General features: G+C 38.7%; 2 protein-coding genes across 3 annotated transcripts in view; one reads left to right on the plus strand and one right to left on the minus strand.

The window, feature by feature from the left end:
* The window catches only part of CEP85L (centrosomal protein 85 like), a 124,664-nt gene that overhangs the window by 60,219 nt on the left and 39,172 nt on the right, over positions 1-25,273 (minus strand). The gene's annotated exons all lie outside the window — the stretch shown is intronic.
* PLN (phospholamban) lies at positions 13,995-21,684 on the plus strand. Its single transcript, XM_056125072.1, has 2 exons — positions 13,995-14,127; positions 21,098-21,684. Exon 2 carries the CDS (start codon positions 21,183-21,185, stop codon positions 21,339-21,341), a length of 159 nt encoding a protein of 52 aa, XP_055981047.1. The 5' UTR covers positions 13,995-14,127; positions 21,098-21,182; the 3' UTR covers positions 21,342-21,684.

The raw sequence follows: 25,273 nt of genomic DNA on the forward strand, positions 1-25,273 counted from the left end.
TTGAATTCAAGGAGTGTTGTCTAAAGGCTGGTTTACTAGAAACCATTATCTTGGGGTTACACAATCTAAGGGCTGACTTTCTTGTTTTTCTGGCAGGCTCTTTTTCAGTCCTATGGCTGAACATGTTGCTAAAGTGGATCAATATATAACCAAGGAAAATATCGTGAAACTATGTAACTATAGAAAAACACTGTTGATATCCAGAAACCCAGTACATTCTAAACTTATGTATCCTGAAGATTCCTGGATATTTTTCCAATGTATGCTTTATTCTAGAAACCTATAAGTCTGTTACTTGTTCAAGAAAGACGTTGCATGAGCATTACTTGTCAGTCCTCCTTACCCTGTTGTTCTTCTCCCTCTGCCTCAGGGACTCTGTTCGACTTAGCAATGCAGGACAAGGCAAGAAAGGAATATTTTCCTCTCAAGTATCAATCTAGGGCTTGGAGATGCATCAGCTGTATGCAGATCATCTGTTTTTTTAGTGTGAGGGTGCTGAGACCTCAAGTTATATCTTCAGGATTGCCCACTAGTCAAGTTCATCCCCAGTGGCTCTACTATATGCAATTCATGGCACCAGGGCAAAGTATGTGATCTTCTATGCAAGTTACAACCAAGCATACAAGCACTCTAACTAAAGAGCAAGAACCTCAATCAAATGTTTGATCCCTCAAGTATACACCTCAACCAACATGTGAGTATCAAGTGCGAGACCATAACAACGCTGCAACCAAAGTGTGTACCAGCACCACAACAAAAGCTGCAAATCCCACTGAGCTCTACAAATCATAGTGAAACATAAAGAGGAGCCCCGTAATCACAGAAATAGAAACAAAGGGAAAAGGGGAAAATTAACTGAAGGAATGAATTACAAATAAATGGCTCACACCTGTTTTAGTAGTATCATGTTTCTTGCTGTAGTTTTTTAGTTTTGTTTGTTTTATGATCCAGGGATGAAACCCAGGGCTTTACACATGACAAGAACATGTTCTACCACTGAGCTACATCAATAAGCCCATATGATGGATCTTTGCTGTGGTCATTTTATTAATGCAAAAAAGGAATGGCCCCTACTACATAAAACATGATCTCAATTACAGTCATAATACGGTGGTCAAGGAGAGAAACAATATATTCAAGATTGAGAAGCAAATTCCTATCTGTAAGAAAATAATCACAAGGTCGAAACACAGTAGCTTAAGTCTTCAAGTGTGATGTCAAAATAAATTTTAACTATAAAATGAAATGCAGTTTTTCCAAATGCTGTTACTATCATTTCCTTCTTTTTTTCATTTTTTATAATTTTATTTATTGAATCACCATGAGAGCAGTTACAAAGCTTTCAGGTCTAAGTCTCGGTCATGCAATGAAACACCCGTACCTTCACCAGTGCCCATTCTCCACCACCAAAAAACCCAGTATGCCCACATCCCACACCCTCCCCCTACCTGTGGGGCAGATGATTTCCACATTACTCTCTCTCTACTTTGGTCACATCCAATATTTCAACACCAGACCCACCATTATTATTTGAGATTTTACCTCAACACTCAGATCTGCTGAAAAGGCAACAGTAGACAATTTGTGTTCTATTGCTGGTTATGAATAACATATGATGTCGCATGGCTGCAGTAGGGCCGCGTGATTTTGAAATTCCGAAATTTTAACACTTAAATCTGGAGGGATTTCTGCCAAAAGCCACTGGGTTTCGAGATTTGCTTCTGAGTCTCTGGGATCATGGTCGTTGAGCAGCTTGATCAGGAGCCAGAGAGGCCGTTCGTGGGCAATGACTTGGGGTCTCGTTGGGAAGGGGAGAATAGGACTGGCTCCACCCCCATCCCGTGAGGCCCAACAAGTTTCGTCACTGCAGGCCCAGACCTGACTGTCCAGTGGCCTCTGGAGAATGACGGCCACCGAGCTGCCAAGGGGGAGCAGGCGGAGAGACAACACCCTTTCCCCCCTGGGGTGGCCCGGTGACAGTAACCTACTGCGTGGTCCATACACATTTCTGCCAAAATCCACTAGGTTTCGAAATTTGTTTCTGAGTCTCTGGGATCAAGGCCGTTAAGCAGCTTGATCAGGAGTCAGAGAGGCCATCCGTGGGCCATGACTTGGGGTCTCATTGGGGTTGGGAGGACAGGCCCAGCTCCCCCCCATCCTGTGAGGCCCAACAAGTTTCGTCACTGCTGGCCCAAGCCTGACTGTCCAATGGCCTCTGGAGGATGATGGCCACCAGGCCGCCAAGAGGGAGCAGGAGGAGGGACAACACCCTTTCCTCCCTGGGGTGCCCCGGCGACAGTAACATACAGTGGGGTCCGGACGCATTTCTGCCAAAAGTCACTGGGTTTTGAGATTTGTTTCTGAATCTCTGGGATCATGGCCATTAAGCAGCTTGATCAGGTGCCAGAGAGGCCATTTGTGGGCGATGACTTGGGGTGGGGTGGGTTGGGTTGGGTTGGGGTGGGGTGGGGTGGAGTGGGAATGACAGGACTGGCTCCACCCCCATCCTGTGAGGCCCTGTGTGTCTCATCACTGGGGGCCCAAACCTGACTGTCCAGTGGCTTCTGAAGGATGGCGGGCACTGCGCCACTGGGGGGAACAGGCCAAGGCATGAAACCTATTCCCACCTGGGTTGGCCCAGCACCAGTAACCTACTGCAGGGACCGGATGCATTTCTGCCAAAAGCCGCTGGGTTTTGAGATTTGTTTCTGAGTCTCTGGGATTATGGCCATTAAGCAGCTCGATCAGGAACCAGAGAGGCCATGCCTCCAATTATATAGCTGAGCTGGAGGTGGTTTGTGGGTTTGTTTCCCACATACCTAACTTTTGGCCGTTTACTTTCTTGGTAAACTTTGCCCCAAGTTTTTGAGGTCTGGCCAAAGGCACAGCAGCAATTTTGGGGTATCTGGAAGTCTGAAGGCACCATCAGGCTGCTGATGCACTTGCCTCACAGGTACAGATTGACCTGCTGGCGGCACCATACACCCTTATAATTTCCTTCTTGAAGCTTAATAAGTAGTTTAACACAGAGTTAATTAATTATATTATATTTAACAAAACAAATTATTTCTATTTGCAATTGAACTTGAAAAATGTAAGTGTATAAAATAGACATCAAATAAAATGGGTATCATATGACATGGATATGGGGATTAATTTATCAAAAATGAAGTATGTATTTAATGTGGGTCTCTTTGGGATTCTGCTCAAGGTTATGGATAGCAATGTATCATTTGATTCTACTAAATTCTACTAAAAAAATGTTGTAGCATAAGGGCTAAAATTTCATTTACTTATTAAAATGTCTGATCAAGTTTTATCATATTCTGCTATCGATATAAGAAATATATAATAATGATGTCTGCGAACCAAAGCTATGCCTACATGTTTTAAAAATTTATCAAGATTTTTAAAAAAAATAGAAACTATTAATGGTCCTTTTCTTATGTGTAAAGGAAGAAGCCTTTTATTTTTAATCAGTTGGGATTATCTGACTTACCAACCATATATTTATTTTTCTTTTCTGACAATGAAAAATGGATTATTGAATTTTTTCCCATCTATATTATTAAAAATACTGTCTTCTAAAAATATTTTCAATAGCCAGAACTGGTACATCTTCTCAGGCTAAAATTGTTGGGACACTCTTGTTATAGGTATACTCTGGGAGGTCCTGGTCAGAGAACCCTTAGATTTAAGTAGGCAGTGCTTTCTGATTGGATGCTTGAGGAGAGTAGATTTGTGAAATGAGGGCACTGAATCACTTTTTCTTTTTCTGAAAAATGAATGGCAGGCCAAAAAGTTTAAGAAACTCTGAATGAAATGTTAGAACATACAAGAGGAACAAGTTAATTATTGTTCAATTTTAACACTCTGCTACATATTTTCTAAGTGAAAGAAACACCCATGTTGAGAGATCATTTTTAATTTGCAGAAGATAGCTCTTCTGTCCTATAACACACAACAACAACAACAACAATAAAATTATAATCCTTCAAGTTTCTCAATCTTCAAAATATCTAAAAATATTTTCTAAAAGCAAACAAGAAGTATAATTAAAGCACTATGATAATAACTGTGGCTGTGGTTCTTTTCCCAGTTTAGTCTATACCATGAAAACTTGGGACTGATTCTTTATAACCTGACAACCTTTGCTAAATAAAGATCTAAAACATGAAGCTTCTTTTCTACAAAAGGACACAATAACTAAAAATCACATTATTTAAAATATTACAATGTTAATAGCAACAAATCTGCCATAGAAGTTATATACCATGATGATTATAGTTCAAAGATCAGCCTACAAACTTATATATCAGTATACGCTTGTCTTTTGGCCCAACAGGCCTAGCCACATTTTATTCAGATCCCACAAATTTCAGCCTTTTATATAATTAAATTTTAGTTTATATTCTAGAGGTAAGCTTGAAGGACAGTCTTCAGGAGCCATATTGATGTCTGTTTTCGAAGGATAAAGTTTCAAGAGCATGTTTTGATTCTTCAATAACAGGGTCAGAGAGCTACTATAGTGGATTTGTTGCCTTACCTTGCACATGGATAACCTGGGTTCAATTCCAGAAGCCTATAAGGTCAGTCCCAAGACCCTATTTGATCCCCCCAAAATTATCCTTACATTCAGAACTAAAAGTGAGCTCTTCAAGCTTCCTGATACCCCAAAATTGCCACTGTGCCTTTGGCTGGAGCCCAACTACTTGGGACCAAGTTTACCAAGAAATTAAATGGCCAAAACTAGGTATGTGGGAGCCACTGGCTGGAGCAATAGCACAGCAGGTTGGGCGTTTGCCTTGTACTAAGCCAATATGCCCAACCCGAGTTCGATTCCTCCACCCCTCTCGGAGAGCCCGGCAAGCTATTGAGAATATCTCACTCACATGGCAAAGCCTGGCAAGCTTCCCATGACATATTCGATATGCTAAACACAGTAACAAGTCTCATGATGGAGATGTTACTGGGCCCGCTTGAGCAAATCGATGAACAATGGGAGGCAGTGACAGTGACAGTTACAGTAGGGTCCTTTGGACTGAATTCTTTGGGCTGGAGCGATAGCACAGTGGGTAGGGCGTTTGCCTTGCACACAGCCAACATGGCCAACCCGAGTTAAATTCCTGCACCCCTCTTGGAGAGCCCAACAAGCTACCAAGAGTATCTCACCCGCATGGTAAAGTCTGGCAAGCTACCCATGATGTATTCGATATGCCAAACACAGTAACAAATCTCACAATGTTACTGGGCCCACTCGAGCAAATCGATGAACAACGAGAGGACCATGACCGTGACAGACCGTGGGAGCCATGCCAATGAACCACCTCTGGCTCAGCTATGTAAGTTCATTTATTGGTTTGTTTCAGAGACCCATAAATAAATCTCAAAAGAGATCAAAAGCCACAGCTAATCTCGGACCTGCGCATGGTTGAACAGACTGGGGTAAATGGCAGGGGGCAAGTTGGCCTGTGCCTGCCCAGGCAGAGCCTCCAGCAGCTTGCTACCACAATCCAAAATCGCGCCATACGCCAGACCTGACTCCACCATCTCAGGATGGACCTCACCAAGATATAATCCACTGAAAATTCGGATATGAGGACTTTGTGACTGAAATTTCCGGGCTTTCATGAAATTGGGATGGGCTACCTTCCCCTCACTTCCCAATACACATGGAAGTCCTGGCAGTCACCCCCACGAACCAACTCCAGTGCTACCCTGTAAACTCTATTACTGGCCTTGATTCAGAGACCCATATATAAATCTCGAAAGAGACCAAAAGCCAGAGACAAATCAGCAAGTTCCAGAAGACACCATAGAGCTGGAGATCTCTCCAGGCCCCTACCAAGCCAATTTCACCGGGGCACTCCAGATGGAGCAGGTGCAGTTTCCCCACCTACTTCAGATGGAATCCCAGCAATCAAGAGCTTCCAAAAGCAAGGCCCAAGTACGCAGGTTCCAGAACTAAATCTCCATGCCGAAAGGCGGCAGAGGTATCGGGCTGTCCTTTCCCGGCTCCCCACCTACTCATTGGTCTGGCTATAATCCCCACAATGTGCCTCTGGGCACCATTGGCGTACCTACAGCCCTGGTCCAGAAATGCCCAGTTGAATCCCAAAATGGATTAGTGCCATACAGAAATGTCTCTGGAACCCAACCATTTACAATCTAGGATTCCAGAAGCACGTGGTCGCAGCACCCATAATATTCAAAATGAGCAACTGACAATAAATGATCTAGCATCTGCCCCTGGCAGGCAGGCCTGAATGGTGACAGGAAAATTCGAGCAAAATATAATGCCCAAAAGTAGAGAGAGAGTATTGGGGAAACTGCCTGCATGGAGGCAGGGTGAGGACTGGGGGTGGGGAGGCTATACTGGGGAAACTGGTGGTGGAAAGTGTGCACTGGTGAAGGAATGGGTGTTCAATCATTGTGCAGCTGAATGCTGAACATGAAAGCTTTGTAACTATCTCACAGTGATTCAATTAAAACATAAAATAAAATTAAAAAAAATAAAAATGAGCCCTGAACACCATCAGGTTTGCCCCCCCCCCCCAACTCTGGCCAACAAAATAAATACACTAAGAAAATAATAAACTCTTCTTGTGTGTCCTCCTAAGGGCAAAATACAACAGCCTGTGAGGTTTTTTTTTTTTGTCTTTTTGCTATACTCTATACATCTTTAAATCTGGGCATTGGTTATGGAGAAATACCTATATAGTACGCTATTAGCAAACTGATAATTTGATAACAACATCAGCAAGTGGTACTGATTGCCAATAAAAAATTACCATGGCCTTTCTAAGGGGGATAAAATTAATACTCTGTTCTACTGAGGTACTTTATATCTCTTGTTAATCACTTAATCACTTAAACCCCGTTATTCATCGATTTACTCGAGCAGGTGCCAGTAACGTCTCCATTCATCCCAGCTGCGTGCTAGCGTAGCCCAATGGTATCTGTTCGTTCTAGGAACATGCAGAGCCTCAAACCGATCATTCAGGGTCTTGACGAAGAAGTCTGACCATCTTGTAGGTGGGCGTCCACGTGATCTTTTGATGTCCCGTGGAATCCAATCAATAATGGCTCCAGTCCAGCGGTTGTCTGTAAATCTCATTACATGTCCAGCCCATTTGATTTTTGATGTCTTGGCAAATGAGACAGTGTCCCTGATTCTGGAGCGTTGACGAAGATCAGAACTCTGGATTCTATCTCTCATTTGAGTGAATCGTGATATTCCAAGCATAGCTCTTTCGATTCCTCTTTGAGAGACCCGAACAGCGTTCTCATCCTGTTTTCATAGGGTCCAGGTCTCTGAGACATATATTAATGCAGGAAGAACAGTGGAATCAAAGAGATGTGCTCGTAGCTGGAGGTTCTTTGTCCTTTTAGTTATTTCTTCAATGTTCTTGAAGGCATTCCAAGCCGCTCTCTTCCACCTGCGCAACTCAGGTGCCAGGTCATTCATCATGTTGATTTCTCGACCTAGGTATATATAACTGTTGCATGCAGAGATGGTGGTTCCGTTGAGAGTGAATGGAGCATCAGGAACGAGGCTGTTTCTCATAAACATTGTCTTCGTAAGAGTCAGCTGTAGTCTGACCTTTCCACATTCACGGTTAAAGTCGTTCAGCATTTGTGCCGCTTGGCTGATGTTTGGTGTTATTAGAACGATGTCATCAGCAAAGCGGAGGTGGTATAGTTGCCGACCATCTATCTTCACTCCCATGCTTTCCCATTCCAGTCGTTGCATGATGTTCTCGAGGGTGGCACTGAAGAGTTTTGGTGAAATGGTATCACCCTGCCGAACCCCTCTCTTGATATGGATGATTACTTCTTTGTAGAATGGTGAGATCTTGGTAGTGAATCCGCAATAGAGCTCACGAAGGATCCTGATGTATTGAGTTTGTACGCCCTGATTGGCTAGGGCTTCCATAACTGCTTCCGTCTCAACAGAATCAAAGGCCTTCTTTAAATCAATGAACGTTAGACAGTGCGGCATTTTGTATTCCCGAGAAACCTCAATGAGCTTAGTAATCGTGTGGATATGGTCGATGGTACTGAATCCTTTTCGGAATCCGGCTTGTTCACATGGTTGTCCTTCATCTAGTGCTCTGCTAATCCTATTCAGGATGACTCGAGTGAACAGTTTGTAGACGTAGACGACAGACAATAGGCAGATTGGGCGATAGTTGCCAATGTCGTGGATGTCTCCCTTCTTGTATAGTAGTACAGTCCTGCTGGTTTTCCATTGGAATGGAACCTTGCATTCAGACAGGTAGCGTGTGAAGAGCCGAGCCAATGTATTGATGAGTACTGATGGTAAGTTCTTCAGGTGTTCAGGTCTGATCTTATATCTCTTGTTATAGAAAATAAATAGAAATTTGACTTATATAGAAATCATGTAGGGTAGGGATACAAAGGTGGGGTTTAACATTAACAAATCAACAAAGAGAGATAAGGCTGCTCCTCCAGGAGATTAACTCAAGGACAAAATCTCATCTAAGGAGATTACTCCAGATTACTAAAAGATCCGCTCAAGGGTGGGATTCCATCCAGGGTGTGTTGCTTTCTTCTTTCCTCAGTTAGTAATGCACTTTAATAGTCCTAGTAAATTTTACTTCTAATATTTCTAGCACTGTCATTTTGTATGAGCACAGTAAGAGATATATCAAACTTAAAGTTTGGTTCCTTCTGGGTACATCTCACTATATATTTCAGACCACAGTCTTCAGGCCAGGTTAGTCTTCCTAACCCCAACAGAGCCTGGCTAGCTACCTGTGACGTGTTCGATATGCCAAAAACAGTAACAATAATGTTTGTTACTGTTTAAAGTAGGAAAGTTTAAAATAGAACAATAATGGGCTTCATTGCCCTGATCCTGAAAGAGCCCCCAATACACCACTGAGCTATGCTAGCACACAACAGGGATGAATGGAGTCATTACGAGCACCCGCTCAAGCAAATCGATGATCAACAGGATGACAAGTGACAACCCCAGCTGGGTCTTTATTCAGTTACTTTTTTGGGTCATGACAGAGTTTGTCCATGACCGTGCTCTTAACTTATAGTTAAGTATTATGGCGCTTGGCCTGACCCATTTTGATGCCAGGATAGCTCACAGCTTGCCCTGGGTCCATAGGTCCCCCATTGGGACCCTGCTCTTGGAGTGCTAAGAACTAAGGGCAACTAAGGTTTAAGTCAAGTAAATATGGATGCCTAGGAGTAAATATTATTTTGGAGTCAATTAACTCCCATGTTACATAGCATAGCATCAATTGTCTCCTTGTGTCTATACAAAAAGGATACTGCTAAATAAACCATACAAAGGACATAGAGGAGAAAAGCAATATAGAATTATTAGTTGTGCCTCAGTTGCACTGCTATAAGAGTGGCTCAATAAACTTTAAGCTCCCTGCAGGAGCAGCAAAAACAACCCAGTGTTATTCAACAGTAGGGTGCTTGCCTTGCATGCAGCCGACCCAGGTTCAATACCTGGTATCCCATACCTATCCCCCAAACACTGTCAAGAGTGATTCCTGAGTGCAGAGCCAATAGTAACCCTAAGAAGCACTGTTGGGTGTAGCCCTGAAACTTTTTTTTTAAAAAAGAGAAAATTAAGCTTTTTTGGACTGTCCCTAACACTTAATTCTACAGGACTACTTACTCATTAAGTAGTTACACCTTTATGAATCACACAAAGATTCATTCCCACCAATACATAATACTACTACAGATTCTAACAATACCATTATGTAAGCTCATCTATTGGCCCAGTCTCAAATACTTATGATTAATTCTTGAGAGAGATCTACTAGCTGCAAAAATTTCTCAAATTTCTCAGATGCACCAGTCCCCAGCTAAGACTCCAGACCTCCAGGGCAATCTCAGGAGGGGTCAGGCCAAGCCCTCGCCTGACAAAGCCCTGGCAGCTGCACTCACGCCCCAATAGCTGCTCCCAGGCCAATGGCTGGATTTCACTGCTTAACAACTGAGCTCAGCAGAAACACCAAATTGCCAAACATTTCAGGTATACTGGGGTTTTTATGGCTGATTCTCACAGTGGTGATGCGTGACTTTCCCCCACCCTGGTAATTCCAGAAATCCTGACATCAACACCCACATTCCACCAGAGCCACCATGTAAGTTTACTGCTCAGTCAAATATTCTGTATTTAAGGAACACTAATCTCCAAACTCTACAATACCAGCATCCCAGTAGGAGCACAATAGATTAGATGGGAATATAATGTAGAAGCCAACTACTATCATTTAACAAAAACATTAGCATAGAAGGCTCAACTCAATTCAATTTTTAAATTGAATCAATATTAATGAGAATAAAGGTAGGTCAGGAGCACATTCCTACAAAAAGTAGGAAAGTTTAAAATAGAACAACCTGTTCTAAGGGCCATAAGCAGCTGTATCGGGCAGAACACAGGATATAAAGGAATGTGATAAGAGGAAGTTAAAAAGACAGAGCCTTTATAAAAGCAACCAAGAGGTCTGGATTAGCTTATTTGAGAATTTAAGTCTTCCCCCTTTCCAAAAAAAAAAAAAACAGCTATCCTAGAACATAGGAATTCTTAGTTTTTTTTTGTGCATGAAGTTTTATTGGCAGGCTGCTGAAACATAATGAACTATACTCAGAATGTTTTCTGTCACCATCACTGTCCTCCTGTTGTTCATCGATTTGCTCGAGCAGGCCCAATAACATTGTGAGACTTGTTACTGTGTCTGGCATATTGAATACGTCACAGGTACCTTGCCAGGCTTTGCCGTGCGGGCGAGATAACTCTTGGTAGCTTGTCGGGCTCTCCAAGAGGGGTGGAGGAATCGAACTCGGGTCAGCTATGTTGGCTGCATGCAAGGCAAATGCCCTACCCGCTGTGCTATCGCTTCAGCCCAAAAATGTTTTCTACATAAGATAAATACCCATACATTCACACATGCATGTTCTTTAAAACAGGAATCACTTTCAGCAGTGCTCTGATGTCTACACGTGGTGCTGGGGTTGCTACAACTGTTATCCTAACTTAGTAGGCTGTTCATAGGGGAAACCAGATGAGGTACAGAGGAACTCGACTATATTTGCAATGATTCTGTAAATGTAGAGCTGTCCCCAAAGAAAAATTTAATAAATAAAAAGTTAAGGTTTAGAAAAAAATACTAAAATATTTCTAAAATTCTGTAATATATTTCTGTTCCTTTATTTATGCACTAACAATATCTATAGGCAGGTTTAATTTTGTAATTTCAAAGTAGTGCTTTGAGATAATACTCTCTGAAAGCACTGATACATCTACAGTATCTGAAATTGCTATAGTAACCCTCCAGGTGAACTACCAGCATGCTCTTTTTAAATTTTTGGTCTATAATCAAACTGAAGAAATGATAAACCACATTTAGAGTTTAGTATAAATAAGAACGGGATTCTTTTTTTTTAATCCAAATTCAATTAAAAATTATTTTCTAAAGAGGAGGAGAAAGTACTAATATAAAATGAAACTGTACTGGGGAGTCCTACTATCATAACACAATCTTCATATTTCATTAAACATTCCCAACAAAATCACTCCACAAGGCAGATTAGGAAAACTATTTGTCTTAGATCACATGGCTAAAGGTTCTGACAAACCCTCCTGGTTGTGGGGGTTTTGAGGACTAACCAACCAATGCTTCTAACAACTTTCTGTTTGAGCTAAAACTATACCATAAAACATTCCAGAGCTCCAAATGGACTAATAATAAGCAGCAGAGGTTAAACAAAAGAAAATGGTAAATATATAAGTTCCTCCCTCACCCTTACAGATTTAAAAATTAAATTCTCCAATTTCTGATTCTGACAAGCAAAGAATTGTAAAAAAAAAAAAAACTTCTAATACAGGAACAAAAAATAAAACACAACTTTATATTGAGGTACTGGGATTTACAGTACTGTTAATCATATATTTTATGCATACATCATTCCAATACCACAAACACCACAAGGGAACCCACTTCCTTCCACTAAAGTTTCAAGGATCCTTTAACCTCCCCTCCCCAACCCACATAAAAGCTCAGTCCTATAGCCAAAATCTTCAAGAGTGGTTGGTGCCAAGCAGGGTTTGATTCCCAGCACCATATATGGTCCCCCAAACTCCGACAGGATGATTCCTGAGAAAAGCCAGAAGCCCTGAGCACTGCTGGGTGTGGCCCAAAAACTAAAAATAAAAAAAAAATTAATTAAAAAAATGTGTGTACTCTTGAAGCAAATCTTCAAATATAAGATTACTGAATATTTTATTCAGGAATCTTGGTTTCTTTGTTTAATATTTAGGTATTACTAATGTTCTTTTGTTAGAACTAAAGGTACTCAGGCTGCAACAAATCTATAGCTGAAAAGTTCAGTTTCAGATGAATGTGTAACTGGCAGACAAACTTAAAGCAAATCTTCTAAAACTAGTAACAGTTTTCAGTAATTCTCTATCTCCAACTTAAAATTTCCACGGCTAATGTGTACTACTTTAGTAAATCTATGTTTGAATTATTTTTGCCCCCAGACCCCGCCACATGCCAACCAATCAGGAAATTATCTTAGATTCATACTCATATCCTCTGGTGGACTACTGGCAGTTGTGCATTTTGAAAACTTACTATAAACCACTTTAAACTTCTAAGTTTTGTATTTCAGGTATCACTGGTAATAATAATATTAAGTTCAAACAGGACTGAAAAAATACCTCTAAGCTCCTGAGAAAACTATCAAATGAAAATATATTTCTCTTGAATAAGTTAAGATCATCTCTATTTAAGATACATAACCAACTGCTGTAACAGTTTAGGTGCATATCAGAAAGTAAAACAGGCTGATTTCTCTTTGCTGCAAAGATAAAAAAAATTAAGAATTTACAAATTGCTCCTCCAGAATTACAGAAGAAATTTTAGGTCTAGTAATTTACATAAATCTAACTATACACTGAAGAAAAATAGGAAAAGTGATATCCAGCTTTTCAAAAAAATTATTTTTCCAGTTTTACTATAATATAGTAATATATAAAATGGCGGAAATATAAAACTATTCCAAGAAGCTAAAAATATTCTACTTAAAACTTCTTTCATGTATTCATTTTCTGAAAAAGGAATTGAAGGATTAAAGGAGACATCCTTTTAGAAATATAACACAACTTAAATTTCTATCACAAGCACAGCTATTTCAATATGTGTTATTATTAGAAAGCCACTAAGTATTGTGATTATTTTATTTTTGCTAGAAAGCTATTCTTAGTATTGCCACAAGCTTACTAAAATTTTAGTAGAATTTTATGATAATTTAATGCAGCTGTTAACAATACTAAATTTAAAGCTACAACTTGTGTTGGGGAACATATAAGTTTAAATATGAAAATTACTGTATATAAGTGTACAAATAAAGCCCTGATTGAGAAAACACAAGTTAAATATATATTTATATTTGACATTATAAAATCAGTAAAAAAAAAATCAGTTACTAGCTTGTTTTATCACACACACTCCCTATCTCGTACACATAAAGATTTGAGGGAAAAGAACTAAAAACTAAAACCAGGAAAAGATACAGATTTAAGCTAATACTGTTTAATTATTGCCTTGGAAGAAATTATGAAGCTACCACATTCAAACAATAGCAGCAACAATTCCTCAATGAAAGTTATTTGACTTAAGTCAATATGATTATTCTCATATTATTAAAATTATTTTAGTCCTTCAACATTATCATTAATATAAAATTACTTCTAAGTTCAGAGATAAGTAAGTCTTTAGAAAGAGGGCTTTCTATATCTCAGACTTATTTTTAAGTCTTTACGCTTATACAGACAAACAAAAAAATGAAGCACAAAGTGTTAATGACCTTTCAACAGCTAAAGCTGAGATAAATGACATTTTAAAGAGTTTATTTACATGTAACAAGACTATGGTCATCCAATCATAAGTCCAGAATTCCTGTGTGACATCATTAGACCTCCCTAGAGCACTTTTACTCTTCAACCTACTTCAACTGTTCCTATAAATCTGGTAACAGAGTCAGAAAACAGAAAACTCTACAGCAAACCACCCACAAGACTTCATACAACAAATATTCTAAACTGTGATCATCACTACAGCCCAGGTAAGAAATCTGTTACCCTGATTTTAAAAATACTTACTTTCTGTGATTCAAACTTACTGAACTTTAAAAAAGTAAATGACTTTTCAGAGATTTCAGATCAAAGCTAGGACAATAAAACAGTATGACAAACAGCTCATTTTCTAAATAAATGAGGGCGACTCTCTGTCATCCACATTCAATGACAGAAAGCATAAGGTTAAATTTTAAAATGATAAGGGTGGTAACTCATGTTTGATTCTGAATATTGGTTTGCCACTTTAACCTACACTTTGTAAATAAGGCACATTTTTTGCAATTTAAATATGAATTTTAACGTCAGAAAGTTAACAAATTACATTCCAATTTTGTTAATATATTTGGTGATAATTTCTACACAAAAACCAAAAAATTGATTTTGTTATCTTTTTACTCTGTAGATAAAGAGTAAGACTAAGATATTTACATGTGACCTGCTATATATCTTCATATAGAGCATCCATGGACTATTCCAGTATTATTATGATTCCTTACAGTGAATATTAATAAAGTGGTGCTTACATATCTATCACACACTACTTTTAAAATGCTTTTTAAGACTTTTCTTCTCTCAAAAATCCAGTTAACTTTTAACTGGTCTTTCAGAAAATTTAAGATTTTAATAAAATGAGTTCCTAATAAAGTTCATTATCACACTCAGTAAGTTTATAAATTTTATAATACTTATCTAAAATATGCATAAAATGCTTTCTAAAGTTACTAAATAGTAACTTGAATCTTAAAAATAAAGAGACATTACTTTGGTAGCACAAGAATTCCTAAATATCTCATTTTAATTTCTTCTCCTGAATTATGTACAAACAAATGGGAGGAGGAAACAAAGAAAAGAAAAAAACTACCAAGAAATGGCAATGCAGCAATAAATTTGATTTCTAATTAAATTCTCATCTACTCTTGCTAGTACAGTGTTTAATAACAAACTGTGTTTTCATTCTTATATCTTAATTTACTCAGGATAAATATATATCACATCAATTTCACCATTTTAATTTTCAATATATATCAAAATGAAATTTACCTTGTGCATTCTAGGTGAAGGGCTGAAGAAACCATCTGATGGACTGAACACACATTTAACACAATTCCCCATTGCAGTTTCTTGAGCTTTACAAGGAGCAAACCATGAGCTAAGAGCTGGGGTGTAGCCCCCAAACACAACAGTTATGGCTCAACCCTCCCTTACCCCAAAAATAAAATTTTAAGTTCCTATGACAAGTATTTAGTGCTCTTTTAAAACTTTGCAATTCTAAAAACAGTTTTCCTTAAGACATACAGAAACATTTCCAGTTTTTGCCTACCTCTGAAGGTATTAAATCCCTGTCTTTAATTTCATGAAATGTTTGTCCTTTGATGTAATGCAAAGTCATACTCAAGGAGGTGTTTTCTATACATATTTATACATTTTAATTGAAATACTTATTCAAATTACATTCTCACACTTCAAATGGACATGAGTTCTTTTCATAGTGCCAAAATTTTACATCAGCATAGCTCAAGAAATGACATTTCCTAGAAACACCAGAAATTCTATTTAATACTCAGATAATTTTCCAGGAGAACAGAAATTAACTGAAATGAACAAAATAGACTATAAATATAATCTTGATCTACAAATGATAAATAAAATGTAGTAGATGTCCCTGTTATTAAGCAATGGGCCCTGAAGGCAAAACTCTAATTGAAGGCTTTAAAAAACAATAACAAAACAATCGTACCTTTAAAAATCAATCTAGCCCTGATACCTAACCAGACTTTTGTGTTTTATTCCAACTCATGTTAAATTCTTAGCTTTCTTGATTTTCTGATACCTCCTACACACTTAAAATATGCTCGTTTGCTAGGAGGTGCTTAAACAGAGGATACTTGCATTTTAATATGAAAACCAATAACTTTCATCTACATTGTGAATTAGAACAGTGGTATTTATATTGCTACATGAGTAAGAAACTTAACCGTTAGAAACTCAGGAAATAATCCTTCTAAATGAATTCATGAAAATGAAGCGCGGGTATACAGCTCCACCCAGCATACTTACATTCAACTGAGGCCCTCTAGTGTTTGGTAAAAAGTACTCCACCTTTGAGTCTTTCAAAACAAAATCCCCTTACATTACAGAAATTAACCAAACAAAGGATTTATAACTCCTTTAAAGAACAGTGAATAATTACTCTTCCCATCCCCTATAAAAACTATAATAATAAATCCCATATATCTATACAATATATCTGTACATACTCTTTTTCTTCCTAAACATAGATAGGTATATTTAACTGGCACTCATTTTTCCTTAAAATTTCAGTAACACTCTCTCTTTTACATTCATTTCCCACCCAACCTCCATAAAAATAATCTGGAACATCAAATATGACAGTTTAGAAAGAATGTTTTAATTTCAAATAAGTTAATTTCAATACAATGAATGATAATAAAGATAAGTATGCAGGTGAAATAGCAACAGTAATGTGCCAATTTCAAAAAGAAAGGTCTCAGGGCCAGAGCAAATAGTACAGCAGGTAGGGCATTGGCCTTGCATACGGTGAACCTGGGTTTGCTCCTCGGCACACCAAACGGTCCTGAACTGCACAAAGATTGTCAGAACAGAGCCAGGAGTAAGCCCTGACAAGGGGTACCCAAAATAGAGAGAAATGGGGGGAGGGAGAGAGGGAAGGAGGGAGAGAGAGAGAGAAAGAGAATGAATCTGTATGTTGTCTAATGAACTTTCCTCAAGACAGAGTTTTAAAGTGAAGAACACATTTCATTATCTGATCAATTCAGCAGTTGAGAATGTATTGGCTTTTATGATTATATAATTCTTCTCATAACCAATCAGAAGCAGCTTTTTTTCTGTAGCAAGTGTGGACAAAGCTATTAAATATTTTTACCCCAAAGTAACAACAAATTTATACTCTAAATTTAGAAATAAAAAAGGAAAATAATTCAACAAAAATGACATTTTGGGAGTTTTGGGTTTTGGTTTTATTTTAAGATTCTGGGGATCAAACTGAGGTTCTCAAATGATAACGATTATTCACGATGACACAAAGTAAAAACATAATCAGATACTACACAATTAAGCACTAGGATATAAAAGAAAACTTGGTTTTTTATGCTCATGAACAAGAGGTCTAGCTGGGGGCATAGACACATAAGATTACAGTACAGTCTCATAGATATCATAAAAGTTCACAAAGTCCATAATAAATTCCGCCTGAATGAACAATGGAAGATTTCATTAGGGCCCGCTCGAGCAATACTTTTATTAATAAATTGGTACTCATCATTCAATAAATTTCACTAGAAAATAATAGTTTTTAAAAGGAAATGATATTTAAACTGGGCCTCAAAATTCCACTGAAGTTTGCCTGGCAGAGAATTAAAAGTACAGGGAATCAGATGAGGAGAGAGATTTCAGGCAGAAAAAGAAAAATACTTGCAGAAGACAGAATCATAAAAGGGAATGTGCACTAATGGAAACGTGGCAAAGTTTGAGTGAGTAACTCAATTATAACTCATTAGTGTCAGGATAGGAAATGACTCTTCTGTGTTCATCATGAACAAATGGTTAACTTCCCTTTCTTCCTTTTTTGTTTTTGTTTCGGGGGCTACACTCAGCAGTGCTCAGGCCTTACCCCTGGCTCGGATCTCAAGGATCACTTCTGGCAGGGTTCAAGGGACCACATGTAGTGCCAGGGATCGAACCATGCTGGCACTGAACACGGCAAACTCTTTACCAGCTATACTATCTCTCTGTCCACAACTTCCTCTTTTACCATTCTTCATCAAATAATTCATTTCTAAATTCAGTTTTTAGAACATTTGAAGTACTGGAACATGAGGACAATTTAAGTTCAAACAGGAGTTTTAAAATATTAATCCTTATATCTTTGTTTTCAGGACCCCACCAAGTGGTACTCAGAGACTACTTCTTTCTGTGCTGGGGTGTCCTCCCAGCAGTACTAGGGACCATGCACTGATGATCAAGACTCAGTGTGATAGCACTTTGGGCTATCTCTCTAGCCCTCCTGTTCCTTTCTTTTTAAGTTTTTTAATTGTTTTTATTATTTATGTTTATTTCTTTCTTAATATATTTTTACTGAGGTGTCATATCATATTTCTTTCTTAACTGTATTTTATATATCCTTATATAAACTTACTAAACATACAGAGGAAATCTTTTTTATCACCCTCCTCCCCAATTTGTACAAACTCACTCAACAGCACTGTAGCACTCTCCTCCAGTTGTTCATCGATTTGTTCAAGCGGGCCCAGTAATGTCTCCATTGTGAGACTTATTGTTACTGTGTTTGGCATATCAGATATGACATGGGGACCTTGCCAGGCTTTGCCGTGCGGGCAAGATACCCTCGGTAGTTTGCTGGACTCTCCGAGATGGGCAGAGAAATCGAACATGGGTCGCTTGGTCAGCCAAGTGCAAGGCAACCACCCTACCCGCTGTGCTATCGTTCCAGCCCTCAAACTCACTCTACGAGAAGTAAATGAAAGCAAAATTAGCTTAAAGGAACATTATCTTGGGTATTTTCATAACTCAGTGACAGAGCCTATGCCTTTCATTCTAAGGGTCTTCATGAGTTCAATACATAGCACTTCAAAAACAGAGGGTGGGGAGGTCAAGAGGTGACATCCTTTTCAAAAATTCTTTTTCATTAACTTATACTTGTTTTTATAAGCATGGGATTTAGTTTAAGGGGTTTAGTTTCTGTGCTGTAATTGTAATTCAGTCTGTAATTGTCAGCACTCCTACCAAAATTCCAATCACACCAGAAGGATCTGCTTATCCATTCCACCTTACCTGACCTTTTCCTCTGGTAATCACCATTGTTCACTGAGTTTAGAAGTTAGTTTTGTTGTAACAGTTCATTTGCTTTAGTAATTCATATTTTATATGTGTAAAACCAACCAAGAATAGTTGCTCATTTACTATTTCACTTATTACAATCATCTCGATTTGCTCGAGCGGGCCCAGTAACGTCTCCATTGGAGACTTTGTTGTTACTGTGTCTGGCATATCGAATACTCTCACTTCTTCCCTTTTGTCTCAAAAGGCACATTTTCATCTTTCTAATGACAGAGTAGCATTCCACTGAACTTTCTACTGAGTTTATATACTAACGGCTTAAAAGATAAATTAAGAATTCTTTATTTCTGGAGTCTAACAGGAATACAAAATATAGCAATGAGGAATTTAAACAAAAAATTATCTAGATGAAGTATACGCTATTGTTTTCTACATAGTTATAAATAAAGTTTTTAGTGTTTTTGTGTTGGACAATGAAAAATACATGCTAGATGAATCTATATATACTGAAGAACCTAAGTATATTACCAAATTTTTAAGAGATGACATTTGATGTAACTTGGCTGCTTGGATCTTCTTACTAGAAACCAGTATTGTGAAGAAGACCAGACTCACCAAAAGAAAGCCCAGTCTGTTATATAATCCAAAACTTACCTAGTTACAAGTTAAAGTACTGAAACTACAGCAGCTAACCTAAGCCATAAGGTTTCCTTGTAACAGTAAATACCAAGCTTTAGTTGATCATATTTAGTGTAACTTGTCTGTTCTTTCAGTACTACTTTCTTGAGCACTGGTCTCTTAGAAACAGAGTTAACAGGATATAATAGGATTTCATGAGATAATAAGGACCACAGAGAAAATAAAATCTGGCCCCTGGAATATGGTAGGTAGTTACATCCTGACTGATTAGAACAATTTATTATTTATAAAATCAATAAATATTAACAGCTGTTATCTCTGAACAACTGTTTCATTTTTTATTCCATTTGTAATTCTCTTTCAAAAAAGCATAAAAAGTATTCTCATCAACAAAAATCTATTCAAAAATGTTAATAGCTATTAATTCTGGATAATTATAGTTAATTTTTCATCTGTTATTCAATTTCTTTATAATGACTTGCAATTTTTCATTTTATCTTGCTTTATTGGCATAGATTACTAAGATATTAATTAGAAAGAATCGTTATGGGAACTCTAAAAGAGGGCAAATGAAAATCACTACCCTTAAATATAGGTTACTGTAAACAGGAAATATCTATGGCAGTCTTGAGATAGTGAAATGTTCTTTTCAGTACTATGCCTTCTTTTTTTTTTTCTTTTTGGGTCATACCTGGCGATGCACAGGGGTTACTCCTGGTTCTGCACTGAGGAATCACCCCTGGCCCTGCAGGGGACCATATGGGATGCTGGGAATCGAACCTGGGACGGCCGTATGCAAGGCAAACACCTTACCCGCTGTCCTATTGCTCGAGGCCCAGTACTATGCCTTCTTGAGCCTCATAGTCTTCAAATAGAAAATGCCTTTGGCAGTCTAGACATAGCGAAATGATCATTTTAGTACTATACATTCTTGACTCTCATATTCTTCAGTATTAAGTCTTCCTAAAATTTTAAATAGCATATTCTATAAAACTGTAAAATTAAAAAAGGAAAGATATTTGAACTTGTAGTTCTGGAGAACTCCTAAACCATACTCTAGTCAAAATCAACATGCAGAGAAAATTTACTATATATATTTCTTTCATAACACACTCTGGAAATAGTAATACATTTTCAAAATTTTCATGCTCTGGAAAAAGTCATAATGAAACTATAGGTAGCAACTGTTACCCAAAGACTGCACCGCAAAATGTACTCTACACCTCTAATTATTTTGAGAGGAATAGACTGTGGTTTCACTGCAAACAGTATTTACAGCGACCCTCTAAAACAGAGACAAAGAAATATGTATGTGTGCACATATGCTCACACAGATTCTAGGGATCCTTGATTTCACAAACAAATGTGCAGGAGTTATCTAATTATAATTATCCAAATATAACACAAAATTGTGTTTTACCTAGTCAGAGAATAGGTTACACATGATCCTATTCCATTTACTGTTTTTTTACATTCTAGGTTATCTAAAAGACATCAATAATATCAGATTTGACTGCCCGCTTATCTTTCTCTTGACCATTAAAACCTCACACTTCCTGGCGTGATGGAGAAAGTCCAATACCTCACTCGCTCTGCTATAAGAAGAGCATCAACCATTGAAATGCCTCAACAAGCACGTCAAAATCTCCAGAACCTGTTTGTCAATTTCTGTCTCATCTTAATATGTCTCTTGCTGATCTGCATCATCGTGATGCTTCTCTAAAGCTCTGCAGTAACTCAAGTTTGCAATTTATCACCACCAACAGAAAAATCTGGCATTCAATGAAGAAAGAAAAACAATGCTACATAAAAGACCACTTCCTAAGCGGAAGAAAAATCTCCTTGTGAAGATTCATGAGAAAACAATTTGTTAGAAAATGTGTTCATCTGCTGGATCTTGTATGAAAACTTTGCTTCCCTAAATTAACTTTTAAATGACTATTAGTGTGCATAGTGTAAGTGTTAACTTCTTCAAAACAGCTTACAAGCTCCTATCCCAAATCTTTTCTAAGGATGAATTAGTTTGCTTTTTAAATTTCACTGATAAACTTTGCTTCATACACACAGTATTAGCATCACTCTTTTGGATAAATGTAACCTAGATAGTATTGTAAAAGCTTCCTTGATATTTATTATATGTCAGGTCTTTACCAACTATCAAAACATTTATTCAAGTGACATATCATAATTTGAAATATCCCAACTCATCACATCCATTATCTCTATTATAATAAATCTTCAATCAATACCTACATTATAAAATAGAAATTATACCTTTTCTCTACTAACACGTTTAAATGTTTATGAAAATCAAGTAGCTAAAATAAATTTTTCCACAATTATTATTATATAAATAAAATTTTCTAAGCTTTAATGTCTTCAAAGAATTACAAAATTCTAGGGACCAGAGAAATATTACTACGTGCACCTTGAAGCCAAACTAGGTTTGATCCCCAGCTCCAAATATGACTCCTCCAGTCCTAACAGGTGTGATCCCTGAGCACAGAGCCAGAAGTAAGCCCTGAGCACAGCTGGGTTTGCCCCCACTAAAAAATAAAGAATTCTAGTACATGGAGGTAAACCAAGTATTTATTTTCTTTAGGATATTATGATCAACAGGTGAGAAGTGTTCATTTAACATCTAATAGTGCCCAGTTATAATTATCAATTATCAAGTACTTGTTGAAATTTTGCTATAAAATCACAAAATCTTAAGACTTTAGAGTGATTTTATATAAGTTATCTTCTAGCTTCACAATATAGCAAGTTAAAAAATAAAAATAAAAACTGTTTCCACCATTGAGAAAATTAAAATTGAATTTTCTCTCAAAATTAATTTTTTCATTAAATTTTGAAATGAACTGCCTGTTCTACAGTTATTTATGATAGTAATCAGCAAGTTTCCTTACTCTATCAACCAGAAAATAAACATCTATTTAAAAGGGAAGTCTGCAATTCTACTATAAAGAAGATTCAGGAAAGTCAATCTATCAATTATTTTGCAAAATATTTGCTCTGGTTATTGAAAATGTCTTCAAGAACTCATTAGAATAATCAATAATTTATGTTCAATTCACCAAAATTTAAATATAAGTTGAGTCCATTTAAAATCTAAGATCAAGGGGGTATGGTGCCGCCAGCAGGTCAGTCTGTACCTGTGAGGCGAGTGCATCAGCAGCCTCATGGCGCCTTCAGACTTCCAGATACCCCAATATTGCTGCTGTGCCTTTGGCCAGACCCCAAAAACTTGAGGCAAAGTTTACCAAAAAAGTCACTGTCACTTGTCACTGTCCACCTGTTGTTCATCGATTTGCTCGAGCGGGCCCAGTAACGTCTCCATTGGAGACTTTTGTTGTTACTGTGTTTGGCATATTGAATACGTCTCGGGGAGCTTGCCAGGCTCTGCCGTGCGGGCGAGATACTCTCAGTAGCTTGCCGGGCTCTCCAAGAGGGGCAGAGGAATCGAACTCGGGTCGGCCATGTTGGCTGCGTGCAAGGCAAATGCCCTACCGCTGTGCTATACCAAGAAAGTAAATGGCCAAAAGTTAGGTATGTGGGAAACAAACCCACAAACCACCTCCAATTCAACTATATAATTGGAGGCATGGCCTCTCTTGTCCCTGATTGAACTGTTTAATGGACATGATTCCAGAGACTCAGAAACAAATCTCGAAACCCAGCAGCTTTTGGCAAAAATGCGTCCGGTCCCTGCAGTAGATTACCGGTGCTGGGCTAACCCAGGTGGGAATAGGTTTTGTGCCTTGGCCTGTTCCCCCGGACGGTCCGGTGGCCACCATCCTTCAGAAGCCACTAGACAGTCAGGTTTGGGCCCCCAGTGACCAGACACGCAGGGCCTCACGGGATGTGGGGGAAGCCGGGCCTGTCCTCCCCACCCCAATGAGACCCCAAGTCATCGCCCATGAACGGCCTCTCTGGCTCCTGATCAAGCTGCTTAATGGCCATGATCCCAGAGACTCAGAAACAAATCTCGAAACCCAGTGGCTTTTGGCAGAAATGTGTCCTGACCCCACAGTACGTTACTGTCACCAGGCCACCCCAGGGAGGAAAGGTCGTTGTCACTCCACCTGCTCCCCCTTGGCGGCTCAGTGGCCGTCATCCTCCAGAGGCCATAGGACAGCCAGGCTTGGGCCCGCAGTGATGAAACTTGTTGGGCCTCACAGGATGGGGGGGGGGGGGGAGGGAGACCGGGCCTGTCCTCCCCACCCCAACGAGACCCCAAGTCATCGCCCATGAACAGCCTCTCTGGCTCCTGATCAAGATGCTTAATGGCCATGATCCTAGAGACTCAGAAACAAATCTCAAAACCCAGCGGCTTTTGGCAGAAATACGTCCGGACCCTGCAGAAGGTTACTGTTGCCGGGCCACCCCAGGGGGGAAAGGGTGTTGTCCCTCCGCCTGCTCCCCCTTGGCGGCTCAGTGGCCATCATCCTCCAGAGGTCATTGGACAGTCAGGTCTGGGCCTGCAGTGACGAAACTTGTTGGGCCTCACGGGATGGGGGTGGAGCCAGTCCTATTCTCCCCTTCCCAACGAGACCTTACAGGATGGAGGTGAGGCCGGTCCTGGTCTCCCCATCCCAACGAGACCCCAAGTCATCGCCCACAAACGGCCTCTCTGGCTCCTCATCAAGCTGCTCAATGATCATGATCCCAGAGACTCAGGAGCAAATATCGAAACCCAGTGGCTTTTGGCAGAAATCCCTCCAGAGTTAAGTGTTAAAATTTCGGAATTTCAAAATCACATGGCTCCACTGCAGCCACGCGACATCATATGTTATTCATAACCAGCAATAAAACACAAATTGTCTACTGTTGCCTTTTCAGCAGATCTGAGTGCTGGGGTAAAATCTCAAATAATAATGGTGGGTCTGGTGATGAAATATTGAATATGATCAGAGTAGAGAGAGAGTAATGTGGAAATCATCTGCCCCAACAAGTAGGGGGAGGGTGTGGGGTGGGGTATACTGGGGTTTTTGGTGGTGGAGAATGGGCACTGGTGAAGGTACGGGTGTTTCATTGCATGACCGAGACTTAGACCTGAAAGCTTTGTAACTGCTCTCATGGTGATTCAATAAATAAAATTATAAAAAATGAAAAAAAAAGGAAGGTGGAGTTCATGCACAATTCAATCAGCTAATCAGTGGCTGAATAAATAGCAGTACTCCTACATTAAAAAAAAATACTGTATTCAGACATTTTAAATTCTAAAATAATGTATTTGTCATTTGCCCCCAATTTTATTTTATTTTCATGTTTTATTTATTTAATAAATAAATAAAGTAAAATCTAAGATCATTCATTCCTCCATTCTATAATTCAATTTTGACTTCAGTTACATTTACATAGTAATAATTAAAAAAGAATTTTAAAATCAATACTGACCTTAATTTGCAACAAAACTGCTGTTATCAGAATAGTAAAGGAGACATTGTTTTAATTTTTTTTCTGAATTTCTCAGAGGTACTAGAGGTAAGGAACCAGACAGTGCTGGCCCATAGATATCAAAGAGGGAAGAGGTGTCTCATACTGGCATGAGAATTTCTTACGCAAAGCCTCATTTATGGGTAGAGAGCCCTAATAACACTAAAAAAAAAACCTCAATTAGCTGTACCGGTCTTAAAAATAAGTGGAAATTTT

The sequence above is a fragment of the Sorex fumeus genome, unplaced genomic scaffold, assembly GCF_029834395.1.
Source record: "Sorex fumeus unplaced genomic scaffold, SorFum_2.1 ptg000054l, whole genome shotgun sequence".
NCBI classification, from domain to species: Eukaryota; Metazoa; Chordata; class Mammalia; order Eulipotyphla; family Soricidae; genus Sorex; species Sorex fumeus.

Bases quoted from the DNA above. Each gene is read 5' to 3' on its own strand.
- PLN (XM_056125072.1), top strand. From the start codon at position 21,183: ATGGAGAAAGTCCAATACCTCACTCGCTCTGCTATAAGAAGAGCATCA.